Raw genomic sequence first — 13,650 nt, 5'->3', positions numbered from 1 at the left:
CATGAGTGATTTTTAAAGCATTCATGAGGCCCTCAATATCGGAACAGAATATCAGATTACTTTCCTTTCTGAAGAAAGGCTCCAATTGCTGGTGGCGCTTTCGATATGCAGTAATTGTGACATCTTCTTCTAGAAGATTCCATTGTTGGAGTCTTGATCCTAGCAATTCTGCCTTGTTCTTTGATAAGTCCAAATCACGAATCAGGTCATTTAGTTCTTCCCGTGTTATTCTGTGTGGGGTTGATGATGCACCACAGTGAAAATCTGGATCACTGCATGCTGATGGACCAGGAGAAGAACAGGTCGACTCACCTTTGTCTTCGTTAGATGAATCAAGAGAATATTCTGCTGGAGGTTCTGGAATAGGAAGTCCCTCACCATGTGGAACTGGTCTCAATGCAGACGGAATGTTTGGGTAGACTATTCTCGACTTCTTTCGCTTCGTTATTCCGCCGGAAAGAGGAGGAACCAAGCAGAAGTAACAGTCATTTAGGTGGTTGCTTGGCTCTCTCCACACCATTGGGACTGCAAACGGCATTGATGACCTTTGCAATTCAACCACTGTGAAAGCTGTGTTGTACATGTAGCACAGCATATATGCGGAGCCCAAGGCTTGTCTAGGTCACCAACCTTGCATCCGAAGTAAAGATGATATGCCTTCTTCACTTGAGAATTGATACTTTTCTTCTGGTTGGCAAATGTCACTTCCCCACAAATATAGCAAAAATTGTCCGCGGTATTAACACACTTTCGAGGCATTACTGTTCTTTATTGTACGTAAATGGATAAAATAATAAGTTTTATGTAACAGTAGCTTGAACTGTCTCGCACAACGTCTAAAATATTTTAAATGCTGAACCTATCTGATTGGGCTTTATATAGTACACTGCTTACGTCAGCTTCAGCAGCCGCCTGGCATTAGTATAATAGGCCTACACATGTATAGTACACTGCTGACGTCAACTTACTTCAGCAGCCGCATGGCATTAGTATTGCATTACATCAGAAAATGATGCAATCAACTGTGGATGATGTGAGCATGATGGTATTATGCAATGTTACATCATTATTCCGGATGTTGCTGCAGTCCTACTGGAGAAATTTACACAGTGAAACATAGAAAATGAGGTATATGAATATCTTCAAAACGAGAGCCAATACAAATTTTTCACGGTTATATTCGTGTTCGGCACACCAAAATACTACAGATTAGGGCCTTTTCAAGTCAGTAATGATTTCACTGTTGACCAGTGTTAGTGGTGTCGGCGCATGTGCAGAAAACTGAGAACTCAAGCAAATTACGACATGAGCTAATCTTTCAATCTAATAAATTCCAACACTCGAAAAAGCTGTCTTCATGCAGTTTCCCACCCTCTTTATGATGTTTGCTACCAATGTGCTTCCTCACATGGTCCCTGCTACCATGCCCAATGATAAAATTTGTGGCACACTGTGTGTAAAAAGCATGATGTATATCTGTCTTTGATGGCTGAATGCATGGCTGGTATCTTCCAAACTAAACTTCACTTTTTGTGCAATACATTTCTATTTCTTTGGTGGTGAAGACATTTTCAAGATGCGTTGCCGAACGATAATTCAAATCAGTGTTGGTGGTGCAGATGCAGAAAAAAATTCTGGTTATGCTCCGGTTTCTTTCAAAAGCATTTGTAAAACTACTCTTAGATATATATATAGATTAAAATATGCTAAAATGCTTGCTACCGGTCTAACTGTATGAATCAGCTCTAGTTCTACTAATATCACGACTAACAGAACTGGACCGTTTTGGCAACTGCCAATATCACGACTAAGAATTAATGGGAAAATTTTAAATAATTAAGAATTGGGTAATTCATGATTTTTTGGGGCATGCGACATGATTCCGTAAATCACTGTAGAAAGTCGTGAAAGTCATGCCAAAATCGTGAGGGTTGGCAGCTGGTTGAACCAGTATATGACTTTCTTTTAATATTCTTTTTATTTTTTCTCTACAACATTTGAAAATGTGGGTTGTTAGAATTGTGTAGTACTGTACTCATGCGACTAGCGATGCAAATCTTGAGTACCAGGTCACATTTCATCAACGACATAGTTCTATCTTGTCTTTCAGCAGATTAAGACGTAACAATTTTAATACTCACAATTTCTGAGAAAATAAGTAATTTTCATAACCATTTCATGCATGTATCACTCGATCTAACAATGTTTAAAGTTTGCTAGGCCATCCGGTAAGCAGCTTCGCTTTGCCACCACGATGTTTGCCTCTTGTAATGCTAGAGTGGTTTTCATACTTTCCATGTAAGGAAAGATATGGATATCGACTTTGAAAATAAAAGTCTACTAGACAAATCTAATCCAATGAGTGTTTGGATTGACTCAGCATAGATCTTTATTGCAAGCACCCAAATGATCCATACTGCACCTTCTGAATATTCTGGTTAGAACTCGATAAATTTAACTTACGATCAATTTAGTTACGACTCAATTACGTGATTGTTTCAGGCATCAAGTAGTGGCGGAAAATTCCCAGGTTTTTCTCGACTTTCATCAATATTTCCGAAATTCCAGTACTTTTCACAGTCAGGAATTTTTAAAAATCACTGTCTTTTTCCCAATTTCTCGGTAGTGTGGGAACCCTGTACAATATAGCTAAACTGCATGGATGATTTTAAGCTGAATTCAGCTTGTTATTGCTAAACCCATGATTTTAAGCTGAATTCTGCGTGTTATTGCTAAACTGCATGAAGGATTTTAAGCTGAATTTAGCTTGTTACTGCTAAACTGCATGGGTGATTTTAAGCTGAATTTAGTTTGTTATTGCTAAACTGTGTGGATGATTTTAAGCTGAATTTAGTTTGTTATTGCCAAACTGTGTGGATGATTTTAAGCTGAATTTAGTTTGTTATTGCTAAACTGTGTGGATGATTTTAAGCTGAATTTAGCTTGTTACTGCTAAACTATATGGAGGATTTTAAGCTGAATTTAGTTTGCTATTAAATTGCATGGAGGATTTTAAGCTGAATTTAGCTTGTTACTGTTAAACTACATTGATGATTTTAAGCTGAATTCAGCTTGTTACTGCTAAACTACATGGAGGATTTTAAGCTGAATTCAGCTGTTACTGCTAAACTACATGGAGGATTTTAAGCTGAATTCAGCTTGTTACTGCTAAACTACATTGATGATTTTAAGCTGAATTCAGCTTGTTACTGCTATACTGATTAAAGGATTTTAATGTGAATTCAGCTTGTTATTGCAGCACCTCCTGAACTGCTTGGAGGATTTTTATTTCCACATTTTTGCAAAGAGGGGGATATCTTCATTGCTCATGTCATCAACCTGCCCATCTCTGATTATTCAAAGCTTGCCATCACCTCTCCTCCTACACTGTCAATGTAATGCTTGACATCACTTCTCCTACACTGTCAATTTAATGCTTGACATCACCTCTCCTCCTACACTGCTGTCTGTTCCAAGAATATCACCTCTCCTCCTACACTGCTATTTAAAGTTGGTCATCACCTCTCCCCCTACACTGCTGAGAGGATTTTATTGAAACTTTGTCCCTTCAAACTTATACTTTCTACAAGGTTTATAGTTAGTTTATTTGCATAGTAATGTTTACCTTTTTCCTCTGGTCCATTTTTGGGCAAAATTTCATGAATAATTATTTAAAAATAGTGTATTGTAAGAATTCAGCTAACAACCTTTTCTTCCCACACACTGTTTGTGGCATTTTACTGCAACATTGTAGGTTAGATAATTTATTATGTGATTGTTGTATTTGTCCAATAAAGTTTTACTGTAATCTTCTGGTCCATCTTTGGAGACATTTAAAGACAAAATTGTCAAAAAAGGGAGTATTTTGAGACCTCAGCTTGCAATTGCTTTCCTCCAACACTGTTTGAAAGATTTTATACAATCTATATGAACAAGAGATGTGGCTGATGTACATGTAAAGTAAGGTTTAATGAATCTTTGTTGATAAGAGATGTGGTTGGTGTACATGTAAAGTAAGGTTTAATCAATCTTTGTAGATAAGAGATGTGGTTGGTGTACATGTAAAGTAAGGTTTAATCAATCTTTGTAGATAAGAGATGTGGTTGGTGTACATGTAAAGTAAGGTTTAATCAATCTTTGTAGATAAGAGATGTGGTGGGTGCACATGTACAATAAGGTCTACTTTTTTCTCAAGGACTTTTTGTGCTGAAATTTATTTATATTCTGAGAATTCAATTTGTCACTGGTTCTCTTCCCACATTGCTTGGATGGTTTTAATGAAACTTTGTTGGCTAGATCTAAGGTTGGTTTAAATGTGCAAAATATTGAACTTTCTTCCACTGGCACAGTTTGAAGAACATTTCTTGCAAAATTGTAGAAAGAAAAATGGTATTTTGAGAATTCAGCTCATCAAAGCTTCTCCTCCCACCACCATTTACAAAATTTTAACTTTTGAAGGTTAGATATATAGTTAGTGTAGATGTGCAGTAAGTTTTAAATTTGTTCCTCTGGTCCATTTCTGGGAAAATTTCTGGAAAAGTTTTAATTTAGATTTAATTTAGCTTATTTATTTAGTAATTATGCAACCATATGCAATAATAATGCTGTGACATTCCAAGATGTGCAATAAGCATTCTGATCTTTCATTGCTCCAAAAAAACTTGAGATATGGGGATTGAAGCTGTCTGCTATACAAGAAAAACAAGTTCAAAGAATGTAATGTGTTTGTGTGTTTATTTGGATTTTTAACACAGATTTAACAATTTTTCAGTCATATTGCTATATTGTCTGCATTAAGGCAGTTAAGAGTGCTGTCTAGCACTGGGACATTGTGCCACAGACATGTAGCATGATATCCCACCCAGACACATTATCCTGACATCAGGCCAAGCAGTCCTAACACTAACCTCTTGATGCTGAGCACCTAACGAGGCAGCTGTTTGTATCAAATTTTAGCATGACTCAGCTGGGGTTCAAACCCACAACCTCCCTCAAGCGAGGCAGATGCTCTAAGCACATGGCCACCCTACTGGTTGAAGAATGTAATGAAAGTGAGGGGACATGCATGTACTTCTAGTTATTATTATAATTATTATTACTGGTCAAATTTCTGGGCTATTTTTGGAATTGAACTCAGGCCCATTTCAAATACGGCCCATTTCAAATACCAAAACTTTTTTTAAACTTATCTTTTCTATAATTAAAACCTAAAAGCTTCAAACAGCAAAAGGGTCACTAAGTGATCTTTTATTAAAATAGTTCTAATATTATCCACATTTTAATAAAAGAGAAATAATTATGTTACCAATAAATATAAAGTACCATATATACTCGCTTATAAGACATGTCAACTGCAAATAACAATGATTCTGATCTGCCATAGAAGAATGTGCTTGCAGACATGTTGCTTGTTCTACCGATTACTCCAAACTGCACAGACCCAGATCTGCCATCACATTATGGGATTGCAGATTTGGGTTTTTGCATTTGCAGTTGAACTTGACTCATAAGTGAGTATATATGGTATCAAAGACAAAGAACATTTCAGTTTTGTGTTATCTGAACATTTCCCAATTATGTTGAACTATGATGATGCACAAATCTTCAAAATTCCATCATTCAGTAATTAACTGACAAGAATGTTGTTCTACCTGGCGCACAAGGGTCTCCAAAGCTGTCTTGTATTCATCATATTGGATATGTTGGTTGATCACCTTCTCATAGTCTGAAATGCATGAAGAATTAGGATGAAAATATGATCACATGTATATTGAGGAGGAGCACCTGTGTACCTTTCAAACGGCAACATTTTAAGCATATGCACATATTTCAACATACTCCTTGCATACTATTCATGTAAAATCTATGATTTCAACACACTCCTTGGATACTATTCATGCAAGATCTATAATTTCATCACACTCCTTGGATACTATTCAATAAAATCTACAATTTCAACATATTCCTTGCATACTATACATGTAAAATCTATTATTTCAACATACTCCTTGCATACTATTCATGTAAAATCTATGATTTCAACACACCCCTTGGATACTATTCATGTAAAATCTACAATTTCAACATACTCCTTGCATACTATTCATGTAAAAACTACAATTTCAACATAGTGCTTGGATACTATTCATGAAAATCAATCATTTCATCACACTCCTTGGATACTATTCACATAAAATCGACAATTTCAACACACTCCTTGGATAATATTCATGTAAAGTCTATGATTTCAACATACTCCTTGCATATTATTCACGTAAAATCTATGATTTCAACACACTCATTGGATACTATTCATGTAAAATCTATGATTTCAACACGCTCATTGGATACTATTCATGTAAAATCTACAATTTCAACATACTCCAAGGACACTATTTATGTAAAATAAATTAATTTCAGCATACTCCTAGATTACTAATCATGTAAAATCAATCATTGAAACAGCTTATACATTATTATCTGTGAACAATTTAGAAAAATGTTATCAAAGCAATGAATGAAGCAAAGAATTAAACCCAAGTTCTTTTTTGTATATTCGTGCTGTCTCTGTAAGGCAATTTGCACCATGCCCTTTATGTTTGATTTTGCCATTTGTATCGTGGTTTGCATCATGCTGTTTCTGCTGTCTGTATTGCACTTTACATCATGCTCTTTATGTTTGTTTTTGCTGTCTGTGAAGCACTTTGCATCATGCTCTTTATGTTTGCTTTTACTGTCTGGGGGCCCCGATTGGCCAAGTGGTCTAAAGCGCTCTATGTTACGGATCACTGCCACCTCACCTCTGTCTGCATGGGTTCGAGTCTCATATTTGGCCAATGTGGGTATGTGAGAAAGCTTGCCAGTAGCTTCTCGAGGGTCAGTGGTTCTTTCCGGAGATTTCCCGGGTTCTTCCTCCACCAATAATACTGGCCGCCATGTACAGCCTATCGTGTACTGAAAAATGGGGTTAAACCCTACAACAACAACAGCATTTTACTGTCTGTATGGCACTTTGCATCATGCTCTTTATGTTTGTTTCTGCTGTCTGTGTGGCACTTGGCATCTTGCTCTTTATGTTTGTTTCTGCAGTCTGTGTGGCACTGTGCATCATGGTCTTTATGTTTGTTAATGCTGTTTGTGTGTCATTCTGCATCATGGTCTTTATGTTTGTTTCTGCTGTCTGTGTGGCACTTTGCATCTTACTCTTTGTTTCTCCAGTCTGTGTGGCACTTTGCATCATGATCTTTATGTTTGTTTCTGCTGTCTGTGTGGCACTTTGCATCATAATCTTTATGTTTGTTTCTGCAGTCTGTGTGGCACTTTGCATCATGCTCTTTATGTTTGTTTCTGTAGTCTGTGTGGCACTTTGCATCATGGTCTTTATGTTTGTTTCTGCAGTCTGTGTGGCACTTTGCATCTTACTCTTTGTTTCTGCAGTCTGTGTAGCACTTTGCATCATGGTCTTTAAGTTTGTTTCTGTAGTCTGTGTGGCACTTTGCATCATGGTCTTTATGTTTGTTTCTGCAGTCTGTGTGGCACTTGGCATCATGGTCTTTATGTTTGTTTCTGCAGTCTGTGTGTCACTCTGCATCATGCTCTTCATGTTTGTTTCTGCAGTCTGTGTGTCACTTTGCATCATGGTCTTTATGTTTGTTTCTGCAGTCTGTGTGGCACTCTGCATCATGGTCTTTATGTTTGTTTCTGCAGTCTGTGTGTCACTCTGCATCATGGTCTTTATGTTTGTTTCTGCAGTCTGTGTGTCACTCTGCATCATGGTCTTTATGTTTGTTTCTGCAGTCTGTGTGTCACTCTGCATCATGGTCTTTATGTTTGTTTCTGCTGTCTGTGTGGCACTTTGCATCTTACTCTTTGTTTCTGCAGTCTGTGTGGCACTTTGCATCATGGTCTTTATGTTTGTTTCTGCAGTCTGTGTGGCACTTGGCATCATGATATTTATGTTTGTTTCTGCTGTCTGTGTGGCACTTTGCATCTTACTCTTTGTTTCTGCAGTCTGTGTGGCACTTTGCATCATGGTCTTTATGTTTGTTTCTGTAGTCTGTGTGGCACTTTGCATCATAGTCTTTATGTTTGTCTCTGCAGTCTGTGTGGCACTTTGCATCTTACTCTTTGTTTCTGCAGTCTGTGTGGCACTTTGCATCATGGTCTTTATGTTTGTTTCTGTAGTCTGTGTGGCACTTTGCATCATGGTCTTTATGTTTGATTCTGCAGTCTGTGTGGCACTTTGCATCTTACTCTTTGTTTCTCCAGTCTGTGTGGCACTTTGCATCATGCTCTTTATGTTTGTTTCTGCAGTCTGTGTGTCACTTTGCATCATGGTCTTTATGTTTGTTTCTGCAGTCTGTGTGTCACTCTGCATCATGGTCTTTATGTTTGTTTCTGCAGTCTGTGTGTCACTCTGCATCATGGTCTTTATGTTTGTTTCTGCAGTCTGTGTGTCACTCTGCATCATGGTCTTTATGTTTGTTTCTGCTGTCTGTGTGGCACTTTGCATCTTACTCTTTGTTTCTGCAGTCTGTGTGGCACTTTGCACCATGGTCTTTATGTTTGTTTCTGCAGTCTGTGTGGCACTTGGCATCATGATATTTATGTTTGTTTCTGCTGTCTATATGGTGGATTGCATTATATTTTAACCTAACAACTAACTTGTTATACATTTATCAAATTTAATGCAGTATTAATAACTATTAACAGATCTGTACAAGAGAATTTAATCTCAAGGAAACAAGTAAAATGTAAAACTGAACTTTATTAAAAACAGATGAAAAAATGATTATCTAATCATTCCCATTTTAATAAGTCCTTTTTGATACAAAAATACACTAGTTGTAAGTTTCTTTCAAACAGGTTACACACATAAAAGAATAATGAATACAAATTCAAAGGCACATTTAAAGTCTACCACAGCATCATTGTCTAAATCCAAAACAATAAAACAACTGTTTATTTTTAGAGCTTGTACCTATGAGGTACTTTTGTCATTTGGAAAATATGTGAAAGTAATTAACTTAAATTCAGCAAATATAATAAACCATCTACATGCTTGCCATATATTTTTGGAATACAGTGATCTTATATTGTATTCATCATATTGGATATGTTGGTTGATCACCTTCTCATAGTCTGAAATGCATGAAGAATTAGGATGAAAATATGATCACATGTATATTGAGGAGGAGCACCTGTGTACCTTTCAAACGGCAACATTTTAAGCATATGCACATATTTCAACATACTCCTTGCATACTATTCATGTAAAATCTATGATTTCAACACACTCCTTGGATACTATTCATGCAAGATCTATAATTTCATCACACTCCTTGGATACTATTCAATAAAATCTACAATTTCAACATATTCCTTGCATACTATACATGTAAAATCTATTATTTCAACATACTCCTTGCATACTATTCATGTAAAATCTATGATTTCAACACACCCCTTGGATACTATTCATGTAAAATCTACAATTTCAACATACTCCTTGCATACTATTCATGTAAAAACTACAATTTCAACATAGTGCTTGGATACTATTCATGAAAATCAATCATTTCATCACACTCCTTGGATACTATTCACATAAAATCGACAATTTCAACACACTCCTTGGATAATATTCATGTAAAGTCTATGATTTCAACATACTCCTTGCATATTATTCACGTAAAATCTATGATTTCAACACACTCATTGGATACTATTCATGTAAAATCTATGATTTCAACACGCTCATTGGATACTATTCATGTAAAATCTACAATTTCAACATACTCCAAGGACACTATTTATGTAAAATAAATTAATTTCAGCATACTCCTAGATTACTAATCATGTAAAATCAATCATTGAAACAGCTTATACATTATTATCTGTGAACAATTTAGAAAAATGTTATCAAAGCAATGAATGAAGCAAAGAATTAAACCCAAGTTCTTTTTTGTATATTCGTGCTGTCTCTGTAAGGCAATTTGCACCATGCCCTTTATGTTTGATTTTGCCATTTGTATCGTGGTTTGCATCATGCTGTTTCTGCTGTCTGTATTGCACTTTACATCATGCTCTTTATGTTTGTTTTTGCTGTCTGTGAAGCACTTTGCATCATGCTCTTTATGTTTGCTTTTACTGTCTGGGGGCCCCGATTGGCCAAGTGGTCTAAAGCGCTCTATGTTACGGATCACTGCCACCTCACCTCTGTCTGCATGGGTTCGAGTCTCATATTTGGCCAATGTGGGTATGTGAGAAAGCTTGCCAGTAGCTTCTCGAGGGTCAGTGGTTCTTTCCGGAGATTTCCCGGGTTCTTCCTCCACCAATAATACTGGCCGCCATGTACAGCCTATCGTGTACTGAAAAATGGGGTTAAACCCTACAACAACAACAGCATTTTACTGTCTGTATGGCACTTTGCATCATGCTCTTTATGTTTGTTTCTGCTGTCTGTGTGGCACTTGGCATCTTGCTCTTTATGTTTGTTAATGCTGTTTGTGTGTCATTCTGCATCATGGTCTTTATGTTTGTTTCTGCTGTCTGTGTGGCACTTTGCATCTTACTCTTTGTTTCTCCAGTCTGTGTGGCACTTTGCATCATGATCTTTATGTTTGTTTCTGCTGTCTGTGTGGCACTTTGCATCATAATCTTTATGTTTGTTTCTGCAGTCTGTGTGGCACTTTGCATCATGCTCTTTATGTTTGTTTCTGTAGTCTGTGTGGCACTTTGCATCATGGTCTTTATGTTTGTTTCTGCAGTCTGTGTGGCACTTTGCATCTTACTCTTTGTTTCTGCAGTCTGTGTAGCACTTTGCATCATGGTCTTTAAGTTTGTTTCTGTAGTCTGTGTGGCACTTTGCATCATGGTCTTTATGTTTGTTTCTGCAGTCTGTGTGGCACTTGGCATCATGGTCTTTATGTTTGTTTCTGCAGTCTGTGTGTCACTCTGCATCATGCTCTTCATGTTTGTTTCTGCAGTCTGTGTGTCACTTTGCATCATGGTCTTTATGTTTGTTTCTGCAGTCTGTGTGGCACTCTGCATCATGGTCTTTATGTTTGTTTCTGCAGTCTGTGTGTCACTCTGCATCATGGTCTTTATGTTTGTTTCTGCAGTCTGTGTGTCACTCTGCATCATGGTCTTTATGTTTGTTTCTGCAGTCTGTGTGTCACTCTGCATCATGGTCTTTATGTTTGTTTCTGCTGTCTGTGTGGCACTTTGCATCTTACTCTTTGTTTCTGCAGTCTGTGTGGCACTTTGCATCATGGTCTTTATGTTTGTTTCTGCAGTCTGTGTGGCACTTGGCATCATGATATTTATGTTTGTTTCTGCTGTCTGTGTGGCACTTTGCATCTTACTCTTTGTTTCTGCAGTCTGTGTGGCACTTTGCATCATGGTCTTTATGTTTGTTTCTGTAGTCTGTGTGGCACTTTGCATCATAGTCTTTATGTTTGTCTCTGCAGTCTGTGTGGCACTTTGCATCTTACTCTTTGTTTCTGCAGTCTGTGTGGCACTTTGCATCATGGTCTTTATGTTTGTTTCTGTAGTCTGTGTGGCACTTTGCATCATGGTCTTTATGTTTGATTCTGCAGTCTGTGTGGCACTTTGCATCTTACTCTTTGTTTCTCCAGTCTGTGTGGCACTTTGCATCATGCTCTTTATGTTTGTTTCTGCAGTCTGTGTGTCACTTTGCATCATGGTCTTTATGTTTGTTTCTGCAGTCTGTGTGTCACTCTGCATCATGGTCTTTATGTTTGTTTCTGCAGTCTGTGTGTCACTCTGCATCATGGTCTTTATGTTTGTTTCTGCAGTCTGTGTGTCACTCTGCATCATGGTCTTTATGTTTGTTTCTGCTGTCTGTGTGGCACTTTGCATCTTACTCTTTGTTTCTGCAGTCTGTGTGGCACTTTGCACCATGGTCTTTATGTTTGTTTCTGCAGTCTGTGTGGCACTTGGCATCATGATATTTATGTTTGTTTCTGCTGTCTATATGGTGGATTGCATTATATTTTAACCTAACAACTAACTTGTTATACATTTATCAAATTTAATGCAGTATTAATAACTATTAACAGATCTGTACAAGAGAATTTAATCTCAAGGAAACAAGTAAAATGTAAAACTGAACTTTATTAAAAACAGATGAAAAAATGATTATCTAATCATTCCCATTTTAATAAGTCCTTTTTGATACAAAAATACACTAGTTGTAAGTTTCTTTCAAACAGGTTACACACATAAAAGAATAATGAATACAAATTCAAAGGCACATTTAAAGTCTACCACAGCATCATTGTCTAAATCCAAAACAATAAAACAACTGTTTATTTTTAGAGCTTGTACCTATGAGGTACTTTTGTCATTTGGAAAATATGTGAAAGTAATTAACTTAAATTCAGCAAATATAATAAACCATCTACATGCTTGCCATATATTTTTGGAATACAGTGATCTTATATTGTAAAGTTTATCACCTGAAAAAATTTATTACTGTCTGAAATAATGAGTTACAATACTGGAAAGTTCAAGTGACATGTTCTTATATCTTAAGAATCAATATAGACAAACCTTGCATCAAGACAGCAAAGAAGATGAGATCTACCACATCTCCATGGCTGGCGATCATGTCATACACCACAGTCCTGTTATGACTTACACATTCCTGGGAATACATAATTAAAATCAAGATGTAACACATGACTGTATTAAGAACATGAAATGTATTCATGATAAACTGATGCCTAACTAGTGCATGAAAAAAACAAACACAAAACATAATCAGACAAATGGATGGACCTACTCCTAACTGATGGACCTGTAGCTAGACGAGGTAACATTATATTTGGGACAAAAAAAATTGAAGTTTTTACTAAATTATGAATTCTGAGAATACTTTTACTGATCACATTAAAATTAGTGATTATTTTCTGCTACTTCCAAATCTATGCCTTCCTGAAAAGACTATATCTAGTTGCTGACCTTGATTCAGAACCAGTAAGGGTTCCGGTAAACAACTTTTTTTTATTTTTTTCATTTTTTTTCGCAGAGTAAGAACCATTGATTTCAGTTAAGGTTATACATGATGTCATATGTGATGTTGGGCATGTAAAAAGCTTCTATTTTGTTCTGGAAGGGTGACAACGTGGCCCTCATACGTGAATCTGTTTTGCATCTTAAATTAGTGTATAACTGTTTTCTGGATGGAATTTGGGCATTTGGGCTTTAAACCATTGACACTTAAAGGTGTTTTGTTGTGACCAGTTTGAGTTGAAATTTTATTTTATGGAATACAAGTGATTTATTTTCCTGGAAGTATATAAGTGGTCATACAGAACTCTTGGACAAAGACATACACTGAAATTTATTTGGAATCAGAACTGGATTATTTTTTTCTGTGATTCAACAAGGAACTGTTTACAAAACAACACTTTGAAGGATGCAACAGACGTCATCGCCTACTATTTTGGATTTCATTGGGACACAAACTCAGATTCATTTAGGACTTTTTAATAACAGGACTTCTATTTTTTAATTCTTGGATTAAGTTTGGATTTGATTAGTAAAACCTTAAGTTCTTTTTCTCATTTTTACCTTGTTTTTCTAGAGAAATAAATTATTTGTTACATTTTACAAAGCTTGTTG

At 36.4% G+C, this 13,650-nt stretch overlaps 1 protein-coding gene across 2 annotated transcripts in view; it reads right to left on the bottom strand.

Annotated features, from left to right (window-relative positions):
• The window catches only part of LOC149785159 (vacuolar protein sorting-associated protein 18 homolog), a 130,953-nt gene that overhangs the window by 52,102 nt on the left and 65,201 nt on the right, over positions 1-13,650 (bottom strand). For both annotated transcript variants that reach the window (XM_089978937.1, XM_089978938.1), the window contains exons 18-19: positions 12,577-12,670; positions 5,652-5,725 (exon numbers count right to left, since the gene is read on the bottom strand). In XM_089978937.1, the coding sequence (XP_089835063.1) occupies positions 5,652-5,725; positions 12,577-12,670 (168 nt within the window). The remainder of the gene's footprint in view (positions 1-5,651; positions 5,726-12,576; positions 12,671-13,650) is intronic.

The sequence above is a fragment of the Sinohyriopsis cumingii genome, chromosome 13 (assembly GCF_028554795.1).
Source record: "Sinohyriopsis cumingii isolate HCF-2022 chromosome 13, ASM2855479v2, whole genome shotgun sequence".
NCBI lineage: Eukaryota > Metazoa > Mollusca > Bivalvia > Unionida > Unionidae > Sinohyriopsis > Sinohyriopsis cumingii.
This window is presented reverse-complemented; position numbering and strand designations above follow the sequence as displayed.